This window comes from Saprolegnia parasitica (genome assembly GCF_000151545.1).
Source record: "Saprolegnia parasitica CBS 223.65 unplaced genomic scaffold supercont2.4, whole genome shotgun sequence".
Classification (NCBI taxonomy): domain Eukaryota; phylum Oomycota; class Saprolegniomycetes; order Saprolegniales; family Saprolegniaceae; genus Saprolegnia; species Saprolegnia parasitica.
Window position 1 is genome coordinate 97,941 of NW_012156398.1, and position 13,944 is coordinate 111,884.

A 13,944-nucleotide genomic window follows, 5' to 3' on the forward strand; every position below is an offset into this window, starting at 1 on the left:
ACACGTTTGGATCGCCTTAGGTTTCATCGTGATGCCGCGCCTCGTACTGCCCATCGAGCGCCGCAATCGCATCGCGGTCTTGCGCATCGAGGAGCGAAGCAGCATAGTGCGGCTCGAGCAGGCGCGCGTTCATCTGCACGTGTTCCAACGACGTGCTGCGTGGGATCATGGCCACGCCACACTGCAGAAAGTAGCTCAGCACGACGGAGGCGACGGAGGCTGCGTGCTTGGCAGCGATCGCTTGGAGTACCGGCGACGACCAGACTGGGTTGGTTGGCCACTGCGTGCCCAAGGACGAGTAGCCGACGACGACGCCGCCGCGGCGCGTAACAAAGGCGCGCTCATCGTTGGCTTGATGGAACGGGTCGACCCACATTTGAACCACGTGCGGAGGCGTCGTCGCCATGGCCCACAGATCTTGGAGCTGCGTTGCGTCAAAGTTGGAGGCACCGAGCGCGCGGATCTTGCCATTTTCGTAGAGCCGCTCGAGTTCCCGCCACGCGAGTCGCCAGTCGCCGGTGGGCTGGCCGCGGCAGTCAGGGATCCAGTCGCCGCACGCGGGGTAGTGCAAATAGACCAAGTCGATCGCATCAACCTCCCAACTGAGGTGCCACGAGACAAACATCTCGCGCACGGCCGCCTCGACGCGACCGAGGAACGCGGGGTGCACCTTGGACGCAATGAAAAAGTCGCGTCGTGACAGCGACGGCGTCGACTGCACAATCGCTGCTAGCGCATTCCCAGCCGCCACGTCATCGTACCATTCCTTGGCCTGCGCGCCGTCGAACGCGCGAAACCCCGCAGCGACATGGAGCTGCACAGCGCTCGTCGTCGCGTCGCCCTTCATGCCTGCGAGCCCTTGGCCGACCCATGGCATCCACACGCCGTTGGAGAGGCGAACGTTGCGACCGTCCGTGGCACATGCTAGGTCACCCACAGCGCACGTCGAGGTGCCAGCAATCCGCGAAGAAGCCAGCGCGAGCGCGAGCAGCCAGAGCATATTCTACAGGGTCAGAGCCAAGTCTTCACGTGGCGAGGCCACATATCCGGACTGGAGTTATTAACCGGATGATTGGCAGTTACCCGTCCAAGAGAGCAAGCGTCCATCAACCACGGCTCCGAAGGGCACTCGTAGCGTGCGCGAGGCTACCTCACGACGTCGTCTGGTTCGTCCAGAAAGACTGCATGTCGACCAAGCACTACCGTTGTAGTGCGACGCTTGAGAACTTGGCATCTTCGCTCAACCTGGTCTCGGGAAAGTTTGGTCTCTGCGGGACCATTGCGCAGTAGACTACTGCTTCACGTGGTGCTGTATTTGATATCGCCAGGATCATGTGACGAAGCAGAGAGCTCTGCTGGGTTGGCTGGAGCGCGCGACTGCACCATATCGTTTTCTACTCGACGACTTTTGGAGCTTGGCGCCAGACACGTACCGCGAAGTCTTGGGTAGATTGACATCAAGCTCTTATTTCCTAGCCTGATGAGGATGATGATGCTACGCGTCATGCGTGGCACGCGCTGAAAAGGACGCGCCAACTCTTGCGGTGCCAAACGGCTTGCTTGTGCCGATTTACCGCAATTTGCCCCGTATCCGGATGATCGCCCATTGAGGCTAAACACACCCAGTTTTTTATGCTGGAAATCACGCAAAGTCGAAATACAGCACGCAAAGTGGCGTTGCATTAGCCGTCACTTCTAGCCTCGGTGGTCGGATTGCGATCTTGCAGTTGGTAGCAGCTGGTTGTTGACGCAGCAAGACCGCAGCCAAGAAGATCGACCCATTCGACGATTGCCAGCATGCTGTTCAGCGCGCTCTCGTCTTTGCTCTCGAAGGCCTCGAAGCTCGACGTGCTTGGGCGCCTCGCGCTCTTCTACCTCGTGCTCAAGCTCGTCAAGGCGCTCAAGGCCATGTCCAGCTCCAAGCACCTCCTGCCCCGCACCGAGCTCGCGCTCGGGGCCGTCGACCCGCATCCCCACGCGCATGCGTACTACCGCCACTTCCAGCCATCGGCCGACCGCAACCTCTGGCTCTTCTCCACGTGGTGGCTACCCGCCGCCAACGTCAAGGCGTGGAAGGGCGTCATTTTCATCGTCCACGGCTTCAATGAGCACATTAGCCGCTACGAGCACGTCGGGCGCTTCCTCTCGGCGCACGGGTACGCAGTCTTTGGCATGGACCACCAGGTAGGACTCTACCATCCGGGTGCTTGCACGTGTACTGACGCCTGACCTAGGGCCATGGACTGAGCGAGGGCGACCCGCTGTACATCGAGCGCTTCACCGACTACATTGCCGACTACCGCCAGTTTATGCACCACGTACTGGGCCTTGCAAGCGACTCGCCGTACGCGCTGCAGACCAACATGCACATTCCCAAGGGTACCGAGCTCAAGACCTTGCCGCGCTTCGTCCTCGGCCACTCGATGGGTGTTGTCATTACCGTGCTCACGGTGCAAAAGTCCCCCGAGATCGACTGGACTGGCGTGATCCTCTCGGCCGGCGCCATGAAGGTCGACCCGGTCACTGCGCCGTGGCATCTGCGCTTCCTGGCCCGCGTGCTCTCGAGCGTCCTGCCCAAGCTCCGCCTCCCGGACGACGGCTTCCCGCACCTCTCCAACAATCCGCTCGTCTACCAGCGCGCGCGGCGGGACCCGCTCTGTCACAAAACTGGATTCACGCCGCGTTGGGCGCACGAGTTCTTTACGTCTTGCGACCTCGCGCTCGCGGAGGCGCCCAAGTTCAAGCACGACGTGCTGCTCTTCCATGGCGACAAGGACGTGATTGCGTTCCCGTCGGGGTCCCAGGAGTTTTACGAGAAGGCAGCGAGTACCAACAAGACGCTGCATATGCTCGAGGGCCGCCAGCACGAGCTTTTGAACGAAGACGACCACGAAGACATGCTCCGGACGATCCTCGATTGGTGTGCGAAGCAAGCGCGCGAGAAGGCGGCGACAGGGCTCGTCGACGTGGCGGCATAAGATAGGGGCAGACAGATCCATATCGCAAAATCTAGTACATGTACGAGTGGGCCTTGGCCGCGTGTTGGAGCGTCGCCTCGAGACGTGTGAGCTGCGCATCGACACAGCTATCATGTCGCTTCATCCACTCGGGTGACCTAAGCATTGGTGAATGGTGACGATAGAGGTCGGGACGGTATGGAAAACCCAGAGATGTGATCGCTGAGGCAGTCGCGGCGGGGCAGGCTTGCAGGCAGCGATGGTCCATACAAAATAGTCTAGAGGTTGGATGGAATGCTATGCACATGGCTCATGCTACGGAGGAAGATGCAATACCTCGGTCTTGAAGCTAACGACGTTGAAGAGGGCGGGACCGCCGTCTTCCTCGAGGACCACACATGCGATACCGAGGGGACGAATGCTACATGCGACGTCAACGCCATATTCATCGCTTGCATCTCGTGCCCATAGACGGAGACGGAGGTTTGCGCTTGTCGCTTGAACGTAAGTCTAGGAAGGGTCAACGACAAGCCAGGACAAGACGCCGCAGCGCACCGTAGGAAGCACGCGGGCAAGTACCCGAGCTTGATGGTGGATTCGCGGTGCAGCGGCAGTCGAACGTCCTTCTTCACTAGAGCAACGAGGAGTCGTCGACTAGTCGCATGAAGTAGTGATGTACCGGTGATGTAGTCGTCGCGCTTGTTCTCGACGGCGACGCTGACGTCGACAGCATGGGCGTTCTAGCTCACAATCCCGCTCCATGGCGCCGCAAGCAGGAAGCCCACCTTGTTGAGGATACGTACTTCGGAGAGGAGCGTCTTGCTTTGCCTAGACGGGGCTATGAGCAACGCAAGGTCGTCGTCTCGTACAGGGCGAGGACGATGGTCTCGGTCGGCTTGGCAAACGACTCCCAGTACGTTGCCCGCGAGTAGTCGAGGACGCTCTCGACCGGATGCTGGAAGGACGAGCCTGATGCTACACATAGACCATGTCTACCTTCCTCTCGGCCTCCATGATCGCGTACCCTTCCCGATCGAGTATGGCGCTGGCAGCTCCATCTCGAACCCCAAATACGGTCACGTTCAAAACGCTTGTCACCGCCATCGTCGTATCCGGATAGCATTCTTGTCGGCCATATTAAATGCAGCCGATATCTGGAAAACAGTATGTGTGGCCGTTTATTAAATAAACGGACCGGAGCGTTCCAGGTTTTTATCCGGAAGATCGGGCTTCCCGCCGGCGAAACGTGGCAGCGTTCTAGCAGCTTGTCGCTGGCAGTCGCAGAGCGACGAAGGACATAGCCCTCTACTACTACAGTGTAGTGAGACCATACTGCTGCGTGCATGGGGTGGATTGAGCATATCGACTTCACGATCACCCGCTGGGTTTTCGATTTCTCTCCAAAATGCATGACTGGATTGGATTCTTGGATACTTGGATACGTATTATCCTACGACGCAGATACCTCAAGCTCGTTCTATCTATTTATTACGCTGACTCTTAGTGTGGTCATGGTATTTATCCCAGTGCCTCGGCGACGTCCCAGCACCGTGCTGGCCGAGGCTTTGGTGGCTCCTGCGTTTGAGACGCGCGCACTTAAAAGACCCGGAGTAAACCCGGACCCGGTTCGTTTCAGCATTTCAACGTGGCATCGACATGTCCCGAGCGGCCGAGGCCATGGCGGACGCTGCGCCCGACGACGATGGCGATGCGACTGCTACCTCGCCCAAGCACATGGAGGCAGACGAAGCGAATCTGCCAAGCGCCGTCTCGATCCATGAGGCCATCCGCATGGTCGGCTACGGACGCTTCCAGCGGACGCTCCTCGTTGTCTCGGGGCTCATGTTCATGGCCGTACACCATCTTGGCCGCTGGCGTTGGCCTCATCCTGCCGACACTAGGATGCAACCGAAGTCATGCTGCTCTCGTTCCTTCAGGTGCTCGTGAAGGACGAGTGGCACCTGAGCTACGCACAGGAAGCCGGCATCACGGCCGCGGTCTTTGCCGGCGAGCTGCCCGGCGCGCTCTTTTGGGGCTACTTTGGCGACAAGTACGGGCGGCGCATGGGCTTTCTCTGGTCCGCGCTCTGCATTGCGATCTTTGGCGTGCTCTCCGCCTTTGCGACCAACGTCTACTACCTCATGGCGTGTCGGGCCGTCGTCGGCTTTGGCGTCGCCGGTAAGAGACCATCCACGTCGTGTCCAATACATTGATATCGACTAGGATCACTTGTTCCGTTCGACCTCATGGCCGAGTTTCTGCCCGACAAGGAGCGCGGGCGCATCCTCCTCTACTTCCAGCTCTTCTGGACGGTTGGCATTGGCTTCGTTGCCGTCTTGGCGTGGTCGGTCCTCGACCGCCTCGGATGGCGCTGGCTCACAGGTATTAGATTTGCGTGTACATGCGCAGCTAACGCACGTAGGTCTCTGCGCCACGCCACTCGTGCTCGTGCTGGCGTCGTTTCCGTGGATGCCAGAGTCGCCCAAGTGGCTCTGCGATCAGATGCGCTTTGACGAAGCCCTCGTCGTGCTGCGCATGACGGCGTGCCTCAACGGCACCGAGCTCGATCCGACTCTGAGCTTGCGTCCGATGGAGTCGACCAAGTACAACAAGCACCGAGGCGTCCAAGAGCTTTGCGGGCCCGTACTGCGGCGCACGTCGAGCATGCTCTTCCTCATTTGGTTTGGCTTTGGGCTTGCCTACTATGGGTACGACCTGCTCTTTCCTCTTTTTGTGCAATTTGTGAGCCTAGTATCATCCTGCTCTTCCCGCGCCTGTTTGCGCAGTCGTCGTCGTCGTCACGCGAGACGTTCAACTACATGAGCATCTTCCTCGCTGCACTCGCTGAAGTCCTTGGTGTTCTCGGCACGATCGCTGTCGTTGACCGCGTATTATTTCCTGCTTGCGTGCAATTCGATATTGAAGCTCCATTAGTGGGGTCGTCGAGGCACTCAGATCGTATTGTATGGTGTGGCTGCAGCCGCCGTGCTCGCATCGGCCGCCGAGTGGAGCTTATGGCTCTTGACGTTGCTTGCGATGCTTGCACGGGCAGCGATCATGGGTGCGTCCAGCACGACGTGGCTGGCGACGCCCGAGGCGTTTCCAACGCATGGTACCCCACGGCATCGTACGAGGCAGCGACTCCTACTTATATGCCTAGTGCGTACCACGGGCCATGGTATTGCCAGTGGCATGGCTCGCATCGGAGGGTTCCTCACACCCTTCTTGGCAGACGCGCCCGGCATGACCGTCGAGTACATCTGCGGCATCTACGGCATCGTGCTTGCCTTCACGGCGCTTGCTGCGTGCGGCCTCCCGTCTGATCCGAGAGATCCCGATGACATTGCGCTCTCGACCGAGCTCCAAGGACTCACGACGACGGAAGAAAGCAGTTCCACCAACATCACTTCGAGCAGTGACGATTTGTGATCGCGTAAACATGTCTTCTCACATTAAATTCGGAACCACGAACTCGTCTTTTGGTTGTTGGATGCGCTGCTGATCGGTGGCATGGCCAAGGACGGTCGCCGCGGCGTCGCGGGATCGGCGCCTTGGTTGGGCCGTGGTAGGCTGCTCGACTGCTTGCGGAGCACACTGGGGGGCTTGGGCACGCGAAGTGAGCCGTCTATTGCGGACTTTTCGAGCAGCGCTTCGACACGCAGCGCTAAACACCGGTTCTCGTTCTTCATGACCATGTACTTTTCAAACGTTGTCGACGCTTCCACGTCCTGCACGTAGGCCTCGAGCTACGACATGTCTCATAATTTGCTATCATCGCGAACAAGAGTAGAGTACCGAAGAGACTTTGGTAGCGAGGTCGGCGCTGTGCGCGTTGGCCGTCGCAAGGTCTCGCTGCAGCTGCGTCACCAGACACTGAGTGGTTTCTGCGCGGACCTGTCCATCAGGCAACACGGTACGGTGACAGACAGCGACGCGGCACAATACCTTGCAATCTTGAAGGTCCCCATCGAGACGGTTCCGCTGGTGGGTCATCTCGAGTAGCTGCTTGGTAGCGTGCGCGAGTTCTACGCCAAATGGGATGCGAAACGCGCCGAGACAGAGTGCGCTTACGCGTCTCGGTCTCAATGCAGAGATTGCATCGAGCTACCGCACTGGGCTACGCAGGCTAGGTTCAGACATGCCCAGTGGCGTGGCAAAGGACAACGTCAGCGACAGGAGGTTGCGCGCGCAGCTCTTGCATCTGCGCTTCAAGAGTGGCGAGAAGACCTGCCAGCTTTTCGTTCTCCTGCGTGATGGCCACCTGCGCCGACAGCGGTCAGAGGTGGTGGGATGGATAGAAACACCGTACCAGATCGTGCTTGGTCGCGGCAAGCTGGTAGCACACTTGGTCGTTGACGTTGCGCAAGGACGACGTACTCGCCTCGCTCGCTTCGAGCCGGCTTTGGAGGTCGAGTTTGCTTGCTTCCAGCACCTACGTAGTTTAAAAACGCGACAGCTCAAGACGCTCATCGCACCTCTCGTCGGGCTTCCAGGCTCGTGATGCATTCTTCTAGTCGCAATATGGTCGCCTTCGAATCCTGCGCAACCCAGCACATGACAATAATGTCCATAATGGGTATCCAGGGCATACGGCTAGCTGTGCAGTTAACGCTGCAATGTCCGCGTCGCATGCTGCCACGGATGCGGCGTGGGTCTCTTGCAGCGCAACGAAGTGGGCGCTTACGTCGGCAGCGTCGACCTGCGCTTTGGCCAACCGCTTGGCCAAGCGGTCTCGGTCCTCTGACGTTGTGGTGGCGTCTTGCATGCTTGAGACGACCATGCGCTCCAGCTCCGCGTTGCGGGCCGCGACGAACGTCAGCTGACTCTCGGTGTTGATGTAGCCTTTCTCGCGGGCCTAAAACCACCACCAAAGTACATCCAGGATGCAGCACGTACAAATCGACGCAGTACCTCCATGGCCGCGACCTTGATGCGCAGCGCGAGCACCTCGTCTTCGAGGTCATGCAGCGTCTCGAGGTTGCGGAGGTGCAAGAGCCGGCTGCGTATGTCATCGTCGCCCATCGCCGCGACAAAGTCGGTTTCGTTACCAGTTACTTTCGCGGTTGACCGGTATCCACGCCCTGCACGCAAGCCAAATCAGCAACCGCGAGCAGGCATCACGCTTAGCACTGCATCGACATACGATATAATGTAGCAGTGTCTCTACGGTGTACAAGAGGTCGGGACTTGCAGGACGCGCCAGACTCGAAGTTGCAGCCGCCTTTTTTTACTATTTATAACCGACACCGCCGCCCGCGTAGCCAGGGCGGTTTTGCAATGCTGCTGCGCCACCTCGGACCGGGGCCGACGTCGCCGGTCGTGCCCATGTCCGCAGTCTCCCCCGTATCGACGCGCGGACTTGTCTTTGTTCAAGCCTCGACACGCTTTCACCGCCTCCTCAAGGCCGCCGCGTACGTCTTTGGCCTCGGCGTCGTCTGTCTTGTCTGCCTTGACGCAATCGCCAACAACTGGGCCATCAACGACTTTATCGGGAATGGGTACCAGTTTTTAACGCCCATCCCGGATCCCAACGACCTCCTCTCGCAGTACAGCTTTGCGAACGAAGCGAGTCTCACCGACCTCTCGAATGTCGCCCAGCGCATGAACAACTACACGATGAGCAACCTCGTGCTGCCCCACAACCCAAACATCTACGTGCTCTCGGCCGGCACGTACATTGTCAACTCGAAAATGAACCTCTGTGCGATCTTCCAGCGCACATACCCCGCAGACGTGAGCGCTAAGAAGGTGCGCCTCGGTGTCGCCGTCGACGCCATCAGCTTCATCCGCGGCAACGCCTTCACACATATCTTCACGGACGACGCAAGTGTCAACCTTGCCGATGCGTCCATGGGCCACTACCAGCTTGAGGATGCGGGGTACTTGCCGTCGCGCATGCAAGTAGACGTCCGGCTCACCAATAAAATTGCGCTGCGCAACACGTCATCGCCTCAGAACTTGGTGCTCAGCTACTACCGCATCTACTCCAAGTCGTACTGCACGGGGTGTCTTCCGATCGCCGAGCTCGGCCATGGCGTGTGCAACATGACGATGGTGTACAACCACAGCGCCAAGTCGGTCAAGGTGTCGCAGTCGACGTTCGTGGATGGGTCGTCGCACGCACTTGGACTCATGTTTCGCCAAACGCTCTTTAGCGCGGTGGCCCACTACCTCAAATTTGTGGCGCTGCTATTTGCCATTGGCGGATACCTCGCGAGCCGGCGCACGGTGCAGTGGCAGGACGTCGACGTGCACTCGACCGAGACCTTTGTGCAGCGCATCATGAAGACGGTCCTGCCCGAGTACTACCCGCACGTCTCGCACGCCCTCCGCTTTGACATGTTTTGCTACAACTCGGACATCTTTGTGCTGTTGTTTGCATCCAGCGTGGTCTTGGACATTCCAAGCGCGATCAAATTCACGCGCGAAGTCCAAGTGTTCTTGGCCGAGTGCACCAACAGTGCCATGTCGATCCAGCTCTTTGCGTTGAGCACGCGCCTCCTCTGGGTCAACTGCGGGTTTCTAAAGTTGCTCAAGTATGTGGTCAATATGATCTCGACCGCCACGTACTCTGGGGAAAGCCGCATCATGGGCCTTCTCAACTTGACCAGCGTCACGTCGCTCTATCTGAGTGCGATTTTACTCTTTTACATTCCGCCGTTCATCGAGTACAACAACAGCGTGCGTCATGACCTCAAGAATTCGCTGGAAGATTTGGACGACACCGCCGTCGACTATTACGATAGCTTTTACATCCGCGGCTTCAGCGCGGTTGTCGGCGGCTTGATGTTGAACGTGCTGCTTGTTGTCAGCCTTGACCAGCTTCTCAACCGATCGTTTTGGAAATTGATGGCGACCAACTCGCTCGCGCGCCAAGCCATGTACAACTCGACGTCGATCCTCATGGACTATATCACGGACATTGATCCGGGAGTCTTTGCTCGGAAGAACGCCATCATCCACTGCAAGGCGCGCCGACTCTGCACGCTGCAATGGTTCTTCATGTCGCACCTGTACACCTTTGGTTTGCCGGAGAAGGATCTCCGGCACAAGAAGGAGACGCGCGGGTCGACGCCGACGACGACGAGCGGCAAGGCGGGTGAGGACCGCTACGTCATTGCGCAAGATGGGGCGCATCATATTCATCTCCTCGACGGCGAGTTTACCGACGTCAAAAACTTGATGCTCAACATCAAAGTGCTCAAGGACACGCACGTCGCCATCACCTAGTCGACGTCTGTATACAGCGATTATAGCAATATCTTTTCCTGTACGTCTCCTAGCGACGCACGCCGCCGCTGTCTCTACGGTGCGCACGACCTATTAGTGCATATCTAACCGACCGCGGCGGAGAAATCTCGCAACGCATCCAAGCTTCAACCGCTTCAACGCGCTTGGAACGATGTCAAAGCCGCTAAGGCTCGCTCGACTCGCTCGACACCTCAGTTGACAATCGACCATGTCGGTCATCGTCAAGTCAAAGGGTGCTGCGTCTTATCGCGCGCAGCGTCCAGCGCCATCAACCATGCGCATTCGGTGCGTCCAGCTCACGCGTCAGCTCGTAACAAGCGCGTCGATCGTGGTTGGTCTCTGCGTCGTCTGTCTTGTCTGCATCGACTCGGTCGCCAACAACTGGGCCATCAACGACTACATTGGCAATGGCTACCAGTTTCTGACACCAATCGCAGATGCCAACCACGCCAACGACCTCCTCTCGCAGTACAGCTTTGCGACCGGAGCGAGCCTCACCGACCTCTCCAAGGTCGCCAAGCGCATGACCAACTACACCATCACCAACCTCGTGCTCCCCAACAACCCAAACATCTACGTGCTCTCGGCCGGCACGTACGCCGTCAACTCGAAAATGAACCTCTGCGCCATCTTCCAGCGCACGTACATGTCAGACCTGAACGTCGGCAAGCCGAGTTTTGGTGTGGCCGTTGACGCCATCAGCTTTCTACGGGGGAACGCCTTCACGCACGTCTTTACCGATGACACGAGCGTCAACCTCGCCAACGCGTCCATGGGCCACAAACAGCTCGAGGCAATTGGGTACTTGCCGACACGTATTCAGGTCGACTTGCGTCTGTCGGAGCAAGTCCCGCTGCGCAACACGTCATCGCCTCAGAACTTGGTGGTCGGCTACTACCGCATCTACCCCAAGGCGTACTGCACGGGGTGTCTTCCGATCGCCGAGCTCGGCCACGGCGAGTGCAACATGACGATGGTGTACAACCACAGCGCCAGGTCGGTCAAGGTGTCGCAGTCGACGTTCGTGGATGGATCGCTCCACGCTCTTGGGCTCATGTTTCCGCAGACGACCTTTAGCGCTGCGTCGTACTATCTCAAGTGCATTGCAGTGTTGTTTGCACTTGGTGGATACCTCGCGAGCCGGCGCACGGTGCAGTGGCAGGACGTCGACGTGCATTCGACCGAGACCTTTGTGCAGCGCATCATGAAGACGGTCCTGCCCGAGTACTACCCACACGTCTCGCACGCCCTCCGCTTTGACATGTTTTGCTACAACTCGGACATTTTTGTGCTGCTGTTCACCATTGGCGTCCTCCTCGATCTGAGCGCGGCCTTTATGTACTCGCGCGAAGTGCAAGTGTTTCTAGCCGTGTGCTCGAATGGCGCCTTGTCGCTGCAGCTCTTTGCTCTAAGTACGCGCCTGCTCTGGGTCAACTGCGGGTTTCTTAAGCTCTTCAAGCTTCTGTGGAGTATCTTGAGCACGGCAACGTACTCTGGCGAAAGCAAGCTCATGGGCTACCTCAATTTTACGGGTGTCACATCGCTCTATTTGAGTGCAATTTTGCTCTTCTACATTCCGCCGTTCATCGAGTACAACAACACGTTGCGCATCGATCTCAAGAATTCGTTTGAACAGCTTGATGGGACACACGTCGACTTGTACAACAGCTTTTACGTGCGCAGCAGCGGCGCGATTGTCGGCGGTTTGATCTTGAACGTGCTTCTCGTTGTCGGCCTCGATCAACTTGTGAACCAATCGTTTTGGAAACTTCTCGCGACCAACTCGCTCGCGCGCCAAGCCATGTACAACTCGACGTCGATCCTCATGGACTATGTCACTGACATTGATCCGACGATGCTGGAACAGCACTCGTCGAGCATCAACTGCAAGGTGCGCCGGCTCTGCACGCTCCAGTGGTTCTTTACGTCGCACCTTACGGCGTTTGGCTTGCCCGAGAAGGAGCTCCGCGTCAACAAGAAGCAGGCGCACACCAAGAGCTTCATCTCGGCGGTCTCGGCGTTTGCAAGTGGTGGCGAGGACGGCGCTGGTGACGGCACGTTCGTGCTTGCGCAGGACAGTGGCCGCCGTGTGCATCTCCTCGACGACCACTTTGCCGACGTCAAGAGCCTCGTCCTCAACATCAAGATCCTCAAAAACACGTCCGTGTCGATTCGATAAGGCGCAATGCATTCAAACGCTAGGCTATTCATATTTGGGCCTCTGTCCCTGAGCAACAACGTCGCAGCGGGCATATCTGGTCGGCACCGAGGTCGTGTGCATCAGAACATTCGATCAAACTGACAACCTTGAGTGGGCTAGGGTTACGGCCGCGTCAAGGGTCGCTCACCAACGTGGCCAGTGCGATGACGTACTGAGCGCCCGTCGCCAAGGAGCGAAGTCTCGGCGGGCGATGGCCGCGTCTGGGCACAGACAAGAAGGTTTTTGTATACGACCAACAACGTCACGTAGAGTGTGCTGCTGGATTCCAACTGGGGGCAGTCGTCTCTGTGTTTGACAACGTCGTCTGCGGCGCCAACATCCTTAACCCGTACACGTTCGGATAGCGTTTTAGAGACTAGATCGATTTCGAGCTCAATCTCTTGGTTTGGAATGAGAACTCGTGTCAACGAATTGGTCACAAGGTCACTCTACGAATGAAATAGCTGCGTTGTTATCTCTATAGACGTATTGTACATATTGTATGCAACAAATGTAACATTATGGTTAGTAAATTGAGACGGCCGTGTTTTTGAGGATCTTGATGTTGATCACCAAGTTCTTCACATCACGAAGGTCGGCGTCGAGCAGGTGCACGTGTCGCCCGCTGTCCTGCACCACAAGGTACCGGTCGGCCGTCGGCTTCTCGGACTTTTCGGAAGCCGTCTCGGCTTGCGTGAGGAGCCCCGAGGCTTGCGTCGCGTTCTTGCTCGCACCACCTTGTGGTTGCAGTTTCTTGACGCGGAGCTCCTTCTCGGGCAGCCCAAATGTCGTCAAGTGGGACATGAGGAACCACTGGAGCGTGCAGAGTCGACGCGCCTTGCAAAAGATGACGGCATTCGATTTCGACCGCTGCTCCAGGAGCTTCGGATCAATGTCAATGATGTAGTCCATGAGGATCGACGTCGAGTTGTACATGGCTTGGCGCGCGAGCGAGTTGGTCGCGAGGAGTTTCCAGAACGACCGGTTCACAAGTTGATCGAGGCCGACGGCTAAAAGCACGTTGAGAAGCAAGCCGCCGACAATTGCGCCGCTGCTGCGAATGTAGAAGCTTTCGTAATAGCTGACGGGTGTCCCATCGAGTCTTTCAAACGCATTTCGAATGTCTTGTCGAATATGGTTGTTGTACTCGATGAACGGCGGAATGTAGAAGAGCAAAATTGCACTCAAATAGAGCGATGTGACACCCGTAAAATTGAGGTAGCCCATGAGCTTGCTTTCGCCAGAGTACGTTGCCGTGCTCAAGATACTCCACAGAAGCTTGAAGAGCTTAAGAAACCCGCAGTTGACCCAGAGCAGGCGCGTACTTAGAGCAAAGAGCTGCAGCGACAAGGCGCCATTCGAGCACACGGCTAGAAACACTTGCACTTCGCGCGAGTACATAAAGGCCGCGCTCAGATCGAGGAGGACGCCAATGGTGAACAGCAGCACAAAAATAGTCCGAGTTGTAGCAAAACATGTCAAAGCGGAGGGCGTGCGAGACGTGTGGGTAGTACTCGGGCAGGACCGTCTTCATGA

At 57.7% G+C, this 13,944-nt stretch overlaps 7 protein-coding genes across 7 annotated transcripts; 4 read left to right on the forward strand and 3 right to left on the reverse strand.

Annotated features, from left to right (window-relative positions):
* Positions 1-16: 16 nt before the first annotated feature.
* SPRG_19180 (hypothetical protein) lies at positions 17-1,000 on the reverse strand (the record flags this gene model as incomplete). The annotated part of the gene is made up of 1 exon (XM_012340216.1): positions 17-1,000. The coding sequence occupies one exon, from the start codon at positions 998-1,000 to the stop codon at positions 17-19; it is 984 nt and encodes a 327-aa protein (XP_012195606.1).
* Positions 1,001-1,797: 797 nt separating this feature from the next.
* Positions 1,798-2,978, forward strand: SPRG_19181 (hypothetical protein; the record flags this gene model as incomplete). The annotated part of the gene is made up of 2 exons (XM_012340217.1): positions 1,798-2,184; positions 2,235-2,978. The coding sequence occupies 2 exons, from the start codon at positions 1,798-1,800 to the stop codon at positions 2,976-2,978; spliced, it is 1,131 nt and encodes a 376-aa protein (XP_012195607.1).
* A 31-nt stretch (positions 2,979-3,009) lies between these two features.
* Positions 3,010-4,015, reverse strand: SPRG_19182 (hypothetical protein; the record flags this gene model as incomplete). The annotated part of the gene is made up of 9 exons (XM_012340218.1): positions 3,010-3,115; positions 3,165-3,235; positions 3,294-3,378; positions 3,423-3,467; positions 3,513-3,588; positions 3,637-3,697; positions 3,743-3,785; positions 3,827-3,932; positions 3,982-4,015. 9 exons carry the CDS (start codon positions 4,013-4,015, stop codon positions 3,010-3,012), a joined length of 627 nt encoding a protein of 208 aa, XP_012195608.1.
* A 619-nt stretch (positions 4,016-4,634) lies between these two features.
* On the forward strand, positions 4,635-6,386 carry SPRG_19183 (hypothetical protein; the record flags this gene model as incomplete). Its single annotated transcript, XM_012340219.1, has 7 exons — positions 4,635-4,811; positions 4,859-5,135; positions 5,181-5,339; positions 5,380-5,665; positions 5,710-5,845; positions 5,892-6,069; positions 6,118-6,386. The coding sequence occupies 7 exons, from the start codon at positions 4,635-4,637 to the stop codon at positions 6,384-6,386; spliced, it is 1,482 nt and encodes a 493-aa protein (XP_012195609.1).
* A 1,848-nt stretch (positions 6,387-8,234) lies between these two features.
* SPRG_19184 (hypothetical protein) lies at positions 8,235-10,187 on the forward strand (the record flags this gene model as incomplete). Its single annotated transcript, XM_012340220.1, has 1 exon — positions 8,235-10,187. One exon carries the CDS (start codon positions 8,235-8,237, stop codon positions 10,185-10,187), a length of 1,953 nt encoding a protein of 650 aa, XP_012195610.1.
* Positions 10,188-10,482: 295 nt separating this feature from the next.
* On the forward strand, positions 10,483-12,387 carry SPRG_19185 (hypothetical protein; the record flags this gene model as incomplete). The annotated part of the gene is made up of 1 exon (XM_012340221.1): positions 10,483-12,387. One exon carries the CDS (start codon positions 10,483-10,485, stop codon positions 12,385-12,387), a length of 1,905 nt encoding a protein of 634 aa, XP_012195611.1.
* Positions 12,388-12,933: 546 nt separating this feature from the next.
* Positions 12,934-13,809, reverse strand: SPRG_19186 (hypothetical protein; the record flags this gene model as incomplete). Its single annotated transcript, XM_012340222.1, has 1 exon — positions 12,934-13,809. One exon carries the CDS (start codon positions 13,807-13,809, stop codon positions 12,934-12,936), a length of 876 nt encoding a protein of 291 aa, XP_012195612.1.
* Between the last annotated feature and the right edge of the window lie 135 nt (positions 13,810-13,944).